This window comes from Chiloscyllium plagiosum, unplaced genomic scaffold, assembly GCF_037043375.1.
Source record: "Chiloscyllium plagiosum isolate Xiang-an unplaced genomic scaffold, Cpla_swu_hap1 HiC_scaffold_39, whole genome shotgun sequence".
In the NCBI taxonomy this organism is placed as follows: domain Eukaryota; kingdom Metazoa; phylum Chordata; class Chondrichthyes; order Orectolobiformes; family Hemiscylliidae; genus Chiloscyllium; species Chiloscyllium plagiosum.
Window position 1 is genome coordinate 23,904,793 of NW_028270177.1, and position 17,570 is coordinate 23,922,362.

General features: G+C 36.1%; 1 protein-coding gene across 1 annotated transcript in view; it reads left to right on the forward strand.

Moving 5' to 3' along the window:
- The window catches only part of LOC122541026 (DNA-binding protein RFX7-like), an 89,093-nt gene extending 77,536 nt beyond the window's left edge, over positions 1 to 11,557 (forward strand). Inside the window, exon 9 of the mRNA XM_043677482.2 lies at positions 914 to 11,557. Coding sequence (XP_043533417.1) covers positions 914 to 4,273 — 3,360 coding nt within the window. The 3' untranslated portion in view covers positions 4,274 to 11,557. The remainder of the gene's footprint in view (positions 1 to 913) is intronic.
- Positions 11,558 to 17,570: the final 6,013 nt, after the last annotated feature.

Here is a 17,570-nt window from a genome sequence, read left to right on the forward strand (position 1 = left end):
AGGAGAAGGAATATAGTGTTCTGTGTTAAGAAATGACTTTGTGCACATCCGGTTCCCTAGTAGTCATAGTCATTGAGCACAGAAACCGACCCTTCAGTCCAACCAGTCCATGCTGACCTTAATTCCAACCTAAAGTAGTCCTATTTGCCTGTGCTTGGCCCATATCCCTCTAAGTATTTCTTAGTCATGTACTTATCCAAATGTCTTTTAAACATTATACCGTACCTGCATCCATCACTTCCCCTGGAAGTTCATTCCACCCACAAACTACACTGTTTTAAACAAACAAAATTGCCTCTCGTGTCTCTTTTAAAATCTTCCTCCTCTCGTTAAAAATATGCCCCCTCGTCCTGAAATCCCCCATGCTAGGGAAAAGACACCTGCCATTCATCATATCTATACCTCCCATTATTTTATAAATCTCTTAAGGTCTCCTCTCAACTTTGTGTGTTCTGGTGAAGAAAAGTCCCAGCCTTTTCCAGTCTCTCTTTATAGCTCAAACTCTCTATCACCAGCAGCATCCTGGTAAATCACTTATGAATCCTCTCCAGCTTAATATCATCCCTATAACAGATCAGAACTAGAATTTTTTTGCTGAAAATTAATTCTCCAGTGAATAAGATTGGTATTGATAACTTTGAATTTCCTTTTAAAAAAAAACATATACTGAATTAGATAGATTTCATCTCTGGAAATAAAAATTGAATCTTTGTACCTTAGTTTATTTGGATTATTTACCCTATTCGTTACTACTTTCCTTTAATGTGTAAAGTATTATGTATCAAAACTGTTGGTATTAGTCTTCTGTTTACATTCGGTAAGGTACAAGTAAAACAACACTAGCTTCCAGCTGAGGCACTTGCAAATAGGTTTATATATAATTTTTATAGGTCTTCTGTGTTCAATTTTTCAGATGCAAAGAAGCAGACAGATGATGACGTCACCGAGTCCATTAGGCTCATCAGATAGCAAGGTCCTTCCTTTGAATGTTCAAGTTGTTGCACAACACATGCAGTCAGTCAAACAGCAGCAGAAGACTGTCCAAAATGTGCCTGCCAGTCCACAGAATGATCGCTCAAGACCTCGTTATCATCAAATTTTGCCTAAACCAGCCTCAACCAGCACACTTACCCTTAATTCTCCAACTACAGTTCTTTTGGCTGGAAGTCCAATTAAAAGTGTTGTTTGTGGAACGTCCCACGCAAGCCCACTGAATATGGTAAAGATGGCAGCAATATCTCTTCCTCCTAACACTGGCACATCTCCCAAACCTACATCATCAGCAAGTAATAATACTGGAACAACAGACAAATTGAAAACTCCAACATTGAGGGGTGGCTCAACTTCTTGTCTTCCTGCTGCAGGCACCAAAACAAGTTACGTTACAACCACACCTACTGCAGAGATAATTAAATCTGAACATGAATCAATATCAAGTGATGAAAAGCAGATTCAGTGCCACGAGAATTTAAGTCACATGAAGGATCCTAAAAGAACAGTTGGCTACTCACCTTGTGGGCAGAAAAATAATAGTGAAGCTATTGTGAAAGTGAAGCCATCAAATGGGAAAACAGCTAATGAGAAGACAGCAAAAGTCTGTAATGGTCAGAAAATTGAAGTAAGAAAGACCAAAAATGAAGGGAAATTTGTACATAATGATAATCTGACCATTTCGATAGCAGGAAATAACCAAAATGCTTTTTCTGTTTCCTCTACTTCAAATTTCACAAACACCAGCGTTAATGCAAAATCCATTACTGATACTGCCAGGTCTCATAAAGACAATGGGCTATGTCCAAAAAGTCCAAGAAAACGTTCTCCCTCAACTTCTGCATTTGAACCACAGGTGACTCCTGTGAAGAAAGCTCTACTTGTAGAACGCACTGTAACTAGTGTAGAACATCAGAAGGCCTGCCATGGCACTATAGTAATGACATCTCCAAAACCAACTGCAGTTTTACCAGTAAAATGCGAGAATGCGACAGCAGTGGTTCAAACACCTGGTAAAGTTACTGTTAAACTGAATGCAACAGGAATAACCCGTATATTAGCAAATCCTTCATCTAATATTCAAGTAGTGACCTTAGATTATCCACAGACTACTGCAGAACAAACAAATACCTTTAAAGAAAACAAAACAATAGACTTGGAAATGGATTCAACCAGTTTGCATGGAAACACAAGTACAAAGCCAACCACCAATCATACTGACATGCAGCATATCAAAAAGGATCACCACTGTTTTGGGACTGCAGAAGGACCGCAAGTTTTAAATGCTAATGTCACTGGGAATTCAGGGACCATTGATTATCAGGTGTCTAAGTGGGAGCCAGGACAACATAATGGGTTGGATCAACAGTCTTATGATCAGCAAATGCAGAATCAGAACCAGCTACAAAGTTCTACATCAATTCAATTACAAGACCTAAATCAAGCAACGCTATCAAACCAGTTACCTCTGCAGGATAATTTGATGGAGCTTGCACCTTCAGGTTCACAAAACAATGAAAACTACTTTCAGTTTGATGAAGATCTTACACAGGACAGTATTGTAGAAGAATTAGTATTATTTGAAGAGCAAATGTCTATGAATGTTGGTTATGGAACTGGTTTGGGAATATCTGCTCATTCCACAACAGGTCAAAGTACGATACTGTCATCTCATCAAGCTGGACAATTCTATCATCCAATCCATAGCAGTGGCACTCCAACCCCAACTCCTACACCAACACCAACACCAACTCCTACACCTAATCCAACACCTACGTCAGAGATGATTGGCTCTCAAAGTTGTTCAAGTCCAAATTCCAGAATGGCTCAAACAACGCCTGTAGATAGTGCGCTTGGCAGCAGTAGGCATACACCAATTGGCACTCCTCATTCAAATTGTAGCAGCAGTGTGCCTCCTAGCCCTGTTGAATGCAGAAATCCTTTTGCTTTTACTCCCATAAGCTCCAGTATGGCATACCAAGATGCCAGTGTTATTTCTAGCAGTCCCGTTAAACCAATGCAGAGGCCCATGGCCACTCACCCAGACAAGACAAAAATTGAATGGATGAATAATGGATACAACACTGGAGTAAGCAACTCTGCAGTTTCTAACAATGGTGTTGGTATTCTTCCCAGTTATCAGGAGCTGGCTGAGGACCACTTTAGAAAGCCACATGCCTTTGCGGTTCCTGGACAAACAATGCAGTCATATCACCATAATGCCATGCAGTTACAGTCCAGGCATCATGATGCTCAGTTGGGTCGTTTGACTCCAGTTTCACCTGTAGCACACCAGGCAGTGTCAGTGGCTAATGGCAATAAGCAGGAGGGTTTTGCAGTTCCAGCACCACTTGATAACAAAGGAATGCATTCATTAATCAGTAATTTTAGGTGTCGCAGTGTCAGTCCTGCTGTTCATCGTCAGCGTAATCTTAGTGGAAGTACTTTAACTCCTGTGATTAACTTGCCAAGAACAAGTTTGGCATCTTTTGGAAGCCCAGTAACACCTGAAGTTCATAATACATTTGCTAACAGTCTTTCGGACAACAGTGCCAACAGTATGGCTCAACGAAGCCAGTCTGTCCCTTTGTCTGTTATGATGCAGACTCCTTTCCCATCTTACCAGAAGCAAGCCAACACTAAGAAAATTACAAATGTGTTGTTAAGCAAACTTGATTCAGACAGTGATGATGCAGTCAGAGGTCTAGGAATAAACAATCTACCCTCCAATTATACAGCAAGGATGAATCTTACTCAGATATTGGAGACAACATCTAATTGTGGTAGTGCCAACCAGCAACCAATGATTAGTTCAAGCACTTCTGTTTTTGAATTCCAGAAGCCTAGTTACCTCATAAAACACACCAATAATGATCAGTTGGGTTATATTTCTGAGGATAATCAAGCACAAACAGAAGCTCGGGAGCAATCATTGGATTTCACCAGTACAGTCAAAGACTTTCTGGCTGAAGACAGCCTACAACCAAACCAGCAAATGGTTGGTCAAGTAACATCAGATCTCAATGTTGCCTCTGATTTCTCCAGTGATCTCAGGTTGTCCACGGAGTTTTCAGGCAGCATAAATGATTTGAGCACTTTAGACACAAATCTGCTGTTTGACCCAAGTAAACAACAGGGACAAGATGTTGATACTACACTGGAGGAATTGAATGATGATGCAGTGTTCCAGCAAATCTGTAATGAGTCCATGAATTCCATGCAGTCTTCAGGTTTTGACTGGATGGAAAGTAAAGATCATCCTGCGGTTGAAATGTTAGGTTAAATCAAAGAGTACTGTTAAACATATAGCACACACTTAATTTTTTGACACATCCTATTTGACCTAATAGATGTGCCTGCCTTAAGAGAAACATTCTTTCCTTAAAAACAAAATGGTGTTACAGGAGAAAACCAACTTTTTATATACTTGGCATTCAATAATCTTGTGTCCATAATTTTATTTTAGGTGCCAGTATCTGACATCTTCCTGTATGTATGTTATCCCATTATGCAAATGGGTTCATTTATAAGCTAGTCTGTCTCAGGTGGATTGCTCTTGTAAAACGTAAATGCAGTTAGTCTTTTTAAGATCAGTGGTGAGATTTCAATCTTATTCAGTTTAGTTTATCTTGTGTACAGAAACATTTTAACTCATTGCCCTTCTGACTTTAATATTCACTATATGATTTTGCTGACTCTAAGTTCAGTCCAATATTAAAAAAAACTAGTCATAGTGTGAAATGTAGCTACTGTTATCCTGCACATTAAGTTAATCCATTTGGTTTGCAATGTGTTTTCTACTGAATTTTCAATAACTCTTGAAAGAAGCTGTTTATATATGGATATTAAAGTCTCCTTTTGTTGTTTTTGTTCTCTGCTTAATTTTACTCGGTGGGATCTGGAACATAACATGTACAAGAAGTTCTGCAACAACAAGAAAGGAAACATAGGATACATTCTTCATTCATGAGATCACTCAAACAGCTAAAGCTAATCACAAAATTCGAGGTTGATGGAGATACTGACTTTAATGGACAAAACATTAGTGAGAAGTCATTGGGAAACTGCAGTAAAAGTGGAGAATTGTCTACCTTTTGGCATTTTGAGTTATGTGACAGTTAAGTCAGATACATTTCTTCAGTTGTCAGCATTGTAGGATTATCTTTTAACATGGAATATACAAACCCTTAAATTTGTAATTTAGATATGACAGCATATGCGTTGTGTTTTATCCCTTTTTGATGTTCCTTTAGAGTCATTAACTTGTTCTTGCTTGTTAAATTCCTCTGCAGTATTAAACTCATTTATATTAAATAGGTAAGCAACTCTATTGAAATAGTGCATACAGGAATTGAACACAAACTCATTAACAAGTGCACTAAAAATAATACATTAAACTCGTTGCTGAGAGTCTAAAATACACAAAGTCAATGGGAGACCTCTTTTAAAAATACAACAGATCTATTTCTTTGTTTTAAAAAATACGCTGTAATAAGTATTTTAAATAGAAGGCTATCACCTGGAAAATTATTTTCATCATGTGCCCAAAAGAAAGGGAAAATGTATCAAAATACCTGAATGTTAAAACCTTCAAAAGAGAAGAAAACTAGAAGTTGCACGTATTTTTTCATTGCAGAACATACTCCTAAAAGGATGAAATTATATTTTCCTGGACAGTATCTCGCACACAGCAGGGAATGAGTTAAAACATCTGACAGTAGAATATTGTTGAATAAACTCAGAAGAAACTCACTATATTCAAAAAGGAATTGGTTTTAATTAGTCTCTGGTATAATTTTATCAACCATTTTCTCCCCCTTGAGAATATATCTAATCAAAATCCACAAGTTTTCCTGATTGTGCTTCAGATAAATATTAAATAGAATATGATCCTGAAATATACGTTTTACAATGTAAGTAGCGATTAGAAGAATTTTGATCTGAGTAGAAGCAATATAGAAATAGGGAAATAGATTGAGCATGTTGACAATAAATACAATGCAGACATGTTGAATTGAATGCCGTATTTCTGTGTTGTAGGTTTTGCCTAATTCAGTGTTAAGCTTGGAATGCCCCATTAAAAACAATAGTGCAAAGATAATCCATAATCTCTTTTAAAAGAGAAAAGGATAAATTATTGAACAAGAATTACTAAGAAGTGAAGAATATTAGGAAAATGATGCTAAGTAGATCACACTTTTTCGGAGAGATTAGTTGGGCACAAAGCACCAAATGTTCTCAGATGAAATAAATGTTTTTTACTTTTCTGGTTGGCTACATCTCTAAAGTAGATGGTGGGAAATCGAATAGGCTTCTGAATGCAATTTAGTGTTTTTGCTGGATGTAGTTGTGTATATTTCAGTATTTTTCTTTCTTAACTGAGAATGGTTAAAAGCATAAATAACTAATTTTAATCTTAAACCTTTTTGAATCGTAAAGTTCTACATCACATTGCATTAATCCATGGAGCATTCACTGGAACTTCTAAATTTTTGGAAAGTGGATTGAGTTTGACTGCCCCTCACAGTTAATAGCCATCTTAATCCAAACTTTCACCTGGAGAATATCAATTTACTTAAGATAACCTGAGCGCTTCATAAAGCATGGAATCGTAACCAGATACGAAGTCACTTTAAGAAATAGGATGGAGATTTGATTGGAAAATCAGAATGTTGAAGAAAAACTAATGCTATGACAAAGTCCATAATAAATTTATGTAATTTGATCCCAGTAACAATTTATCTAATGTATATTTCCCAATACATAGATTATCGATCATCTGATTCAATAGCTAAGCACTTTAAACAAATGATCGGCAAACTGTAAAAGAATTTTTAAACAACACTGATAGAAGTTTTATTTCCAAATATTAAGCCTCTAAGTATTCCATGAAAAATTGGAAATGTGAAAAAAGAATCACAGTTGCCAGAACTCTAGTTTCAATAAATTAAATATTTTACAAGTTTAATAATATGGCCACCTTGATAGGTTTGTGACAAATATCTGTATAAATTTTAATGATCGCAAGTAATTAGCACTTCCACAAAATTCACAATTTAGCAGTTGTGCTAGGACTTGATGAACACTTGGAATTGTAATGTTTCCCAAACCTTTCTGTTGCAATTTATAAAAATTGATTTTATTTGAATTTTATTGATTCTGCCAGTTTGCACAGTGCTGACATACTTAATCCATTTCCCAAAAATGTAGTCTGTTATAGAGAACTCTGACTACCTAATGTGTGTAACTATGGTTATTAAAAACCTATATTCCATTTTAGTTCTGACTAAATATATGAAGCATAACTAAAATAAGAATTTGGAAATTTATCATTTTAACAATTCTACACAAACTGAAATTTTGATTACAGGATTGCTAGTCAGTGGCACCAAATCTTTTCTAATATTAACTAACATTCTTAACCATCAGAATTTTATTCTAGTTATATAAATATTTTTAACCTTGCACCTTAATTTGGGGCGTATGGAATTCAAACACAATCTCTGCAATGAGCAGTGAAACAAGTGCTGATAAACATTTGTTAGCAACTTCTAGCCATCCAAAGTTTTTCTCATAGGACGAATAGAGTTTTGATAAAAAATCAATTTCAAAACATGGACTTGTCCTGAAAATCTCTATTTGAACTCTCGTGCAGTTCAATTTATGCACATGTGTGGCCATAAGATGGTGCTCTATTCCAATCTATCTTTCTAAAACAAAACTGTACTCTGGAGCAACTAAGAACTAGTGGCATCTGCAGAGAGAAACATTTTCTCAATACAGATGCTGCTATTTCTCTGGCACTCTGCATTTCAGATTTCCAGCGTCCACAGTTCTTTGTTTAATCTTTTAAAATTAATTTAAACTTCATTATAAATTCATTTTAAATGTTGATATTTCTGCTCTAGGTGAAGCCATGTGAGCAACAGTTCACCCTTTGCTGATTTATAGCATATTATCAAATACAGTCAGTAATTTCAAAATTCTTAAGTCAGAACTTAAACTGAATTTTGTCTGCTTGCTTAATGACAGTTAAGGGAAATATTAAATATTTTTTGAAGATGCTAGTGTGACACTTGGTGATATCTGGTTTTGTCAGGCAATTTGTCTTAATCAAATTATAGTTGATATTATGAAATTAGATTTTTGGCCATTGACTTTTTTTGGTTTCTCAATTTTATTTGAAACCACTGTGTTGTGTTGATGGAATGAAAGACATGTTCCTAAAAATTTTCAAACAATCATTTGAAAACAGTTTATTTCTGTTCTACTTCAATTGTTTATAGTCATTTGTCAATCATGAATGCAACCACAGAGATCAGAAATAATGACAGTGAAGAAATGTGTCAACCCTGCAGTAAATTTCAGATTTACACCGATAGAAACTGAAAAACAAGTCTGCAGAAGTAGATGTGTAGTACAGGAACCTTAACTCTTTCTTTTTGTCAATTGTGATTGGTGTGACTTAATAAATTGCATTTCTAACACTCGAACAAATAGTGTTCATGACATCTATAACCTCAGAATCATGATTCAACAAAATATACATTTAAATAATTACAGTTATGTGATTAATTTTATATACAGTGACTATTTTTCCCTTTCCTATCATTGTTCTATCATCGTCTATATCTTTTCCACCTTCCTTCCCAGACATCCTTCCAAAACCAAACAAGAGGTAGCAAAAGTGGTATCCGTTTTGCTTCCTTTTTTTTAATAACAAGGTTGAGATCAAAGAAATTAAAATTTGCAAATAAGTCTCAAAGCACCAGTACAGTATCTGAAATGTTTTTACATTTTACCCAACATATCATTTTCCACTGTATTTCTGAAAGTTCTTGTCAATGTTACTACTTCTTTGCATTGATGGATTTGAACAAAACTTAAAAACTTGATTTACTGTTATTCTCACTAGATAATATATTTTCCTTCTCTTGCTTTCTAATTTCTGTCTATGAATTCTGAAGCCCTTTTTGCTTTGGTCATGCTAATAACTTTTGAAGCATATTATCATTTTCCTTAGCGCCTATATTTCAGCTAGACATTAGGCATCAAAATTAATATTAATTACATGGGTCAACAATACATATTTTATCTCTGCTGTTTGTTTCTTCTTGAGTCAAAAAATATAGAGGAGCGTAAGAATACATTAAATATTTGAATGATCCCAATTTTGAGTTTTGAATTTCAATAATGTATATACAGAGCCTAAACATATTGTTTATTGTTGATATATATCGTTTCTTCGAAATTCTAACAGAATTGTTGACCATTGTTTTAAGCAAGCTAATACTTTGATTAAACAGGTGACTGGAATGACGTCCAGAAATGTTTGTGTATTTGTAAACTCTCAGTGCACTACCATGTCTCCGCTCTAACTTTACTAATGTTTACAAAAAAAACTACTCAAATCTAATTTGATGTAAAAGAAAATGCTTTGTAACCAATTAACCAATTTGAGCACAGCTGTATTCCATACAATATGGTTTTTGATATTCTTCGCACCTCAAGTATTTTTCCCATAGCATTGTGTTGTAAAAAGAGAAATGCGGCAATCACATATGATTGTGGAACATAACCAAAAAAAATTATTTCTTGCTAAAAGCAGCAGAAGAGTATATAAAAGGACAATGTAATTCTTGCTCATTATGCTGTCAAAATTTGTTTCCCTACGTAGTTGGCACAGCAATTATTTTTAGTCAATAATAGAAGAATCACCTTTTATGCACTTTGTAACATTATCACGAGCAATTTGGATCCATCCAATGTAGTTTGTCTTTGGTCAGAACTTTAGTGTTTGTTATTCAGCATATAAATACTGATAACTTCCGCTAAAATTAAGCTTGTTTTGACTTGTTATTTGATACTAAAAGATTAACAATATCACTCTTTTTGGATATGTTAAAGCTTATGTTAATCTGTGAAAACCACAGTTTTTTAAATAGGATCTGTGGTGTACTTTTCTGAAAAGTGTACTTTGAAGCAACAGGTGAAACCACCTGGAGATGATAGCTTGGATCCAGTGATGAAAATGCTTGAGATGGCCAGTGCATTCTGTTCAAATTAAAATAGATCTTTCAGATAATTACATGCAGTGGTTACATGCAATACCAGACATTACTGTTTTATTTGGTTTTTAAAGGTATTTTAAATGTTTTCTATGAAACTCCAGCTCTGCATGTGTCGGGACTAGCCAATTGGGTGCATTAGAAAATCTTAATGAAAACTTTAAAATGTTAAGTTCTGATATCCTGTATCTGTTGTATAATTGCATCTTTTAGGGTAATCATTTTTTCTTTAATGAGTATGTTAGGTAGTACATAAAAATAATCATTTAAGTAACTTGTCATCAGTTATATCCTTTCAGGTTAACTTGTGGTTGCTCAATTTCTTCTGATTCATTGTTTCAGCGGTTTCATCAATATTTTAACTCTTTACAGATGTCTGCTTTCCTCGAGATGTTGATTAGTTGTGGTCCAGTCGATCCGAGCTGGCCAGTGTAGTACAGCTGAATTTGCTTGGTCCAGCTCAATCAGTGTTGAAATTACCACTGCACAACAATATTGCAGTAAAAATTTTAAACATGCGTTTGCACCTTAAGTATAATTGGAGATGTATTTTAAAATAGATGTTTGTATTCAATTCCAAGTAAAATGGACATTTTGATTATTTTTGCACTAGATGCTTAAAGGGAGTTTCTGGCCTGGCACATCTCTTAGGACAAATGATAATAGTCACAGGCAACAAAACTTTCATTTGATAAAGTTTTAGGAAATGAGTCAATATACAAGAAGTGAAATGTCATCTGCGACGTGACAGATCTTGATTGTTTTATGTAGCAATGTACATTGATCTCAATGAGATAATTGTTTTACTTGATTCTCTTGTATGAGAATATTAAAACAGGATGAAAATTTTAAAGTTCAGTTTGCTTCACTATGTTAACAAATGATCACAGGTGTGCATGTGTGTTGTTGGATTATATTGTACAGTGCTAGGTATATTCCTGTAACCACTTTTTGCTGAAATGAATCTGGTTCTTTAACAGCCAGGAATGCGCAGTTATACATATTACATGTTGTTATGTACCTTTTTGGAAGTTTACTAATTCACCTAGAAGCATTGTTGAATATGTTCAGTTTTCAGTTTTGTTCGGTTGATTTTGAACATTAGTATTTGGTAAAATATTGTGGAAGAAGTTCCTACAGTAATTTGCTATACGTATGCTTTTGCAAAGTAATTGCCATTATGAAAATGAGCTGATGAGAAGGAACTGGTTTCAGCAATCATAACTAATGCACATTGTGAAGTTACTATAAATAGCAAACACCCACCCAACTCCTTTCTACATCACAAGATAATGCTTGCCTGTACCACAATTTTATTTAGTGTAGAACATTTTTTTTTTAAAATGATGTTTGTCTATTGTACTGCTGGAGAAAATCAGTAGTGCAATAATGTTGGAATAGTATTTCAGCTTAGTTTTTTTTCTTATTAAAAGTGCTCACAGATATTGTTGAAGTTTTGTAAATGGTTTGAAAACCAATAAAAAAAGTTTTGTACTACATTCTGGTCTTGAAGATACATACCCATATATTGTGCTAATTTTCTGATAATGTCAAATCTACTTCTTGTTCTAGACATTATTCATTCCCACATGGGCAAATTCATTGGTATTACTACTTATGTAAGGGTTTGGGTATTGACCTCAGTTGCAGATTCTAATACTTTCAATACCAATGGAACCAATTCCTCCAGGTGCTCCAGTTTTCTCCCACAATCCAAAGCTGTGCAGGCCAGGTGAATTGGCCGTGCTAAATTGCCCATAGTGTCAGGTGCAGTAGTCAGGGGTAAATATAGGGTAGGGGAATGGGTCTGGATAGGTTATGATTCGGAGGATCGGTGTGGACTTGTTGGGCCGAAGGGCCTGTTTCCATACTGTAGGTAATCTATCTAATGTAACTGGTATCCTACCACAGTCCCATATGAAATGCATTCAGCAGTCTTAATCTTGTAGAGTGACATTCCGGATCTAGAGCTTTAGAGCCACAATCATGAATTGCTTATCTTGAGAAAATACCATTCTTCAAGTGCATTACCTGCAACTCTTAAGTCTGAGTCAAAAGTTCTTTTTTTTTCTCCCCAGCCACACCTCCCCCCCCGCCCCAAAACCAAGAACTTCCAAAATAGTCAGTCCGAAACAAGTTATTCTGCTTTGTAATAAATTAACCAGCCAATGCTTCAAAACATGAACATTTTCAAACCTTGTTAATTTGTTTCTGAAGCATTTGAACAAATTGGAGCCTATTATTTGTTAAGAGCTGAGAAATGTAAACTATGCAACTCCCAGCAAATGGAGCTTTTATTTTGAGGTATTGTTTCACAACATATCTAGGGTTGATTAAGCTCATTTTGCATGCACAGTCAGTGTATCTCAAAATTAATTAAAGTAAACTCTGCTATACACACCACAATGTTTGAAGAATGTGTTTTGTAAAATACACAATTGGAGCAAACTGCAAAAACATGAGACAGTTATTGGTGAAACAGCCAATCAACCTGCCTCAATCTGATATGATTGTCAACCCTCTAAGATTGTTTTATTTATTTGTAGCATGTGAGTGTTGTTGGTGAGGTCAACATTTATTAACCAGCCGTACTTGATCAAGATATTTATGAATCGACCACATTGACTCCAGGTTCACAGCAATGTGGGCCAGAATATTGGGCTGGCTTTTTAGACTGGATTTTGTTGAATTCAAATTTCGCTGACTTCCATGGTGAGATTCAAAGCAATGTCTCCAGAAGATGTTTGCCTGAAGTTTTGTGTTTCCTAGTCCAGCAACATAATCACTACTCCAATACCTTCATCTGAGTCTCCAGGAATTGGAGATCATGCTTCAAACTCAATGTGAGCAACCTTATGGATTGTGCAGTTCGGGGAAAGGGCGGGGAGGAAGAGAACATAATGTAGAGTTAAATGTGATGATTTTATGCTTTATTTCAATTCTTGTTTATTTATGCAAACTACTGGAGTTTGGGTTGGGGAGAGAAATGACTGTGTAATTGAGCAAGTTGGTGGTGAAACCTTGGATGATAATCAGCAAAATTTGGCAATCCTGGTGCTAGATTATGACAATTTATCAGTTTCTATTTAATGTAAAGTGGAATTCTCCAGTCTTCCCATTGGCATGGGTCAGACTCCAAAATAACCTGTTTATGATTAGAGTGCAATTCTAATACTCGTATTTTTTTTTTGCTAGTCCTTTCAGGGAATGTGGGGTTTGGCTAGACTAGTGTTTCTTGCCCATTCCAGTTGCCCCTGAAAAGGTTGGGGTATGATGTCTACTTGAACTGCTGTAATTCATTTGGGTCTAAGTACCCAGAATACTTTAAGGGAGGGAATCCCAGGAGTTTACCTAGCCACAATGAAAGAATAGGATATATTTCTAAATGGTGAATGGTTTGAAGAGGAACTTGCAGATGGATGTTCCCATTTTTCTGCTGCATTTCGTCCTTATAGATGGGGTGGCTGTGGGTTTGGAAGGTACTGTCTAAGGAGCTTTGGTGAATTTCTGCAGTACATTTTGTAGATGGTACACACTGCTGCTACTGCACTTCAGTGCTGAAGGAAGTGAATATGGTGTCAATAAAGTGTGCTGCTTTCTCCTTTTATGGCATCCAGTTTCTTCATTGTTGGAATTGCACCCATCCAGGAAAGTGGGGAGTATTCCATCACACTCATGCCTTGTAAATGGTGGACAGGCTCTGGAGATTCACAAGGTGAGTTAGTGCAGAATTCTTAATCTTTGGCTTGATCTTGTAGCCGCAGTACTTGTGTGGCTAGTCCTGTTTCCGTTGAATGGTGATCCCCAAGATATTTATAGTGGGGGACTCCCAAGATTAATGCCATGAAAAGTGAAGGTTAGATTGTCTTGTGTGGCACAAATAGTTTGCAATTTTATCAGCCTAAGCTCGGATATTGTTCTGTTTGTCACTAAACTGTTGTTTTTTATTTGCAATTTCTACTTTGTTAGATAAGACATAGGCCATTCAGCCCATCAGATCTTCTGATTCCCTTACTGATGAAAAATCTGTCAATCTCAGCTTTGAATATACTTAATGACCCAATCTTGACAGAACTCTGTCAAGTCCTTGTTTAAGAACCTTGTATGTTTGGATAACTTTGGATTTTCAGAAGGCACCTCATTCTTCTAAATTCAAATGAGTACACGCCTAACCTATTTAACCTGTTGTCATATGAGAATCCCTCTATCTGGGTCAGCCCAGTGAATTTTCTCTTGACTGCCTCCAAAGCTGGTAAATCATAGACAAGGAGCCAAAACTGTTGACAGTATTCCAGCTGTGGTCTAACTAATGCCTTGTATAGTTTTAGCAAACCCTCCATACTTTTATACTGCACTCTTCCCTTTTAAATAGAGGTTAACATTCCATTTGCTTTTCATAGTATCTGCTGAACTTGGATGCTAGTTTTTTAGTGATTAATGGACGCGGCCTCCCAAATTATTATTCTGTTCTGTAGCTTTCTCCATTTAAATAATATTCAGCCCCTCTTTTTCCTGCCACAGTGGGTAATCCCTCATTTCCCTGCATTATATTCCACATTCCAAGTTTTTGACTGTTTGCTTATATTCCTCTGCAGATTTTGTCATCCTCACCTTTCCATTGTTGTGTCATCCACAAACCTGGCGATAATACGTCCTCTTTCGTCATTGAAGTCACTGTATTGTAAATAATTGTGGTTCGATCACTGACCCCTATGATACTCTACTAGTTACTGGTTGCTACCCAGAAAATGCCCCTTATTCCAACTCCATCTTCTATTAGTTAGCTAATCCTCTCTTCATGCTAATATACTACCTTATCAAATGCCTTCTGAAAATCCAAAGTTATTACATCCATTGCTTGGCCCTTATCCTGCTTATTATGTCCTCAAATAATTCTAATAAATTAAAAAAGGGTTATACCGAAATGTCTGACTTCTCCAACTCCTGATGCTGCCTGGCTTGCTGTGTTTTTCCAGCCTCCAGCATGTTTTACCCTTCATACTTCGATTGATTGCATATTCCTGTTTGGAGAATGAAGTTGAGTGTCACAGTTGCCAAAAAAATGACTTGTGTCACAATGCACCTCCATGCATCCATTTCCTTTTTAATATTATAACGTTCCCACAATGCTGTGGACTAGAAAGCACTGCAAACAAGATTAATTTGCTGTAAGGTTATTGACTGCAAAGAATAGCAGGAAAAATGTAATTTTTTTTTCTCTCTTGTCCTCTGCACGTAATCACTTGGCTTTTGTTTAATTACTTCATTCCCACTGAATTTACTCATTAGCAATTGCTTTGAAACAAAATACTGATCTGTAGCAATTGCCTATCAGCAATCTTCAGAGCAGAAAAAAGTATCTCTTCTAGATTATAATGCAAATAAGCAGGTCTGGGTGCATTGAAAGAGTTGGCAAATTAGACTGAATTTTTGTATCAAATCAAAATTAAACCTCACCTAAATTTTGCAGTTCACATTAGTATACTGATTTATTGCAAGTAATTGTTTAATGAACAGAAATAACACGTCAGTTCAATATAAAACAGGACAAATACATTGAAAATGCTCCTAAAATGATCTTGGATGCCATTTGTTCACCTCCAACTTATATACAAATATTAGTAATTAATTACCCAACCTGTTATGTCCCTGCTTCTGGGCTGGAATGCATAGGTTCAAATCCCACTGGCTCCAGAGATGTCTTGATCTGTCTGAACAGGTTGATTAAAAATATCTATTTTAGGGTTTTGTGGTGCAGTGACAGGGTCTCTATCCTTGAGCCAGAAGGCCCAGCTTCAAGACCCACTTCTCCAGAAATGTATGACCACACATCTGTAAAAGGGTGATTAAAATATCTGCAGTACACTGAATGAGAAGAAAGGGTGTATGATTCTTGGAAAGAATGCCGTGGATCCCTGTCCCATGTGATCCAGAGAATGCTATGCAAATACAATTATGGAAGTTATTTCAAAAATGAATTACCCCAAATAAACAGCAAAACCTTGCTTATTGATGATCCAATTTGGTTCTGACTTGGGTCCTTGTCATGTCTACCATAAGGGAAGATGATGAAACCCATTCATCTTCTTTCTATAGGTAGAGTCTTGGACCCAACCAGCAGCTGCATCATTAATGACCTTCCATCATAATGCCACCAGTGGGGCTATCTGCTGAAGATTATATAATATTTAGTATCGTCTGTAAGACCTGAACAGCATTCATGCTTGAAGATAAGTTGCAAGACATGTTCTGACCCAAGTGTCTGATAATGACCATGATAATCCAATCATCTCTCCTTGACCTTCAATGGCATTACAACCTGAGGACTGGAGAATGTGCACAAGTAAAGTGATAATGAGAATCGGTTAGGGACTGGGAATGAGTGAAAAAGCTTTGGGCAGCCTGAAAGTGAGTTATGTGTTTTGAAATATTTTCTGATCACTGGATGGGTGTAACTCTCAAGAAGCTTAACACGTCCATTAAACATCCCACTTAATTGGCATCTCTGCATAGTAGCAGCAAGGTAATGTTCTGCTGACTACAACTTGCAAGTCTATGCTGTTTACCATCTTGATAAATGGTGTATGTTTGAAACGTCAATTCTCCTGCTCCTCAGATGCTGCCTGACTGGTTGTGCTTTTCCAGCACCATACTTTTTGATCTTCAGCATCTGCAGTCCTCATTTTCTCCTATACTGCTTACCCACTAGAAGGGCAAGAATGCCAGATGAATGGGAACACCACCACCCACAAATTCACCTCCAAGTTCCGTATCATCCTGACTTAGAATTATGTAGCTATTCCTTCAATATTGCAGCACCAAATTTCTGGACCTTTCAGCAGTACCGTGGTTGTACCTGTATCAGATGGACACAGTAATTCAAGAACACATACTCATCATTATCTTCAAGAGCATTTGGGGATGGGGAACAAATTAGCCTTACAATGTCTGTTTTCTATGAAAGAATACTAAAGAGAGAATGTACAAAACAAGTATTAACACCTCTGCTGCTGTTGATTTAACCATTTTATCAGATTATTGATGCTAGTATTGAATACACTTTAAAAGAATTTGTTTCCTTATGCTCATTTAAACTCCCTTGTACATAAAAATGTCTTTGAGTCTCAAGTTTTGTCATGAGCTACATTATTTGATTATTTTTGACAATGTATTTTTCATTGGTTAATGTGTTTTATAAAGAATAGGATCATTGTTCATGTAATACATTCGGCTGCTCTATTCAATTCAGACTGTTGCTTTAAGTTTATTGCTGTATATGAATACCTCCTGAGAGCAATTAAATGTTACGTCCTGTGATGAACATGTAAGGTCAACTACAGGGTAATCAAGTTTCTGAAGGCTACTAGTTGCATGGTTTCCTCTGTGTGAGTCAAAACAATCAAAACCCCAGAAGGCAGATCATTTGAATATTTTTAATGTGAAGGTAGATGGGTTCTAGATAGGTTCGTGTTAGGCAAATGAATCAAAGATTATCTGGAATAATTAGGAAAT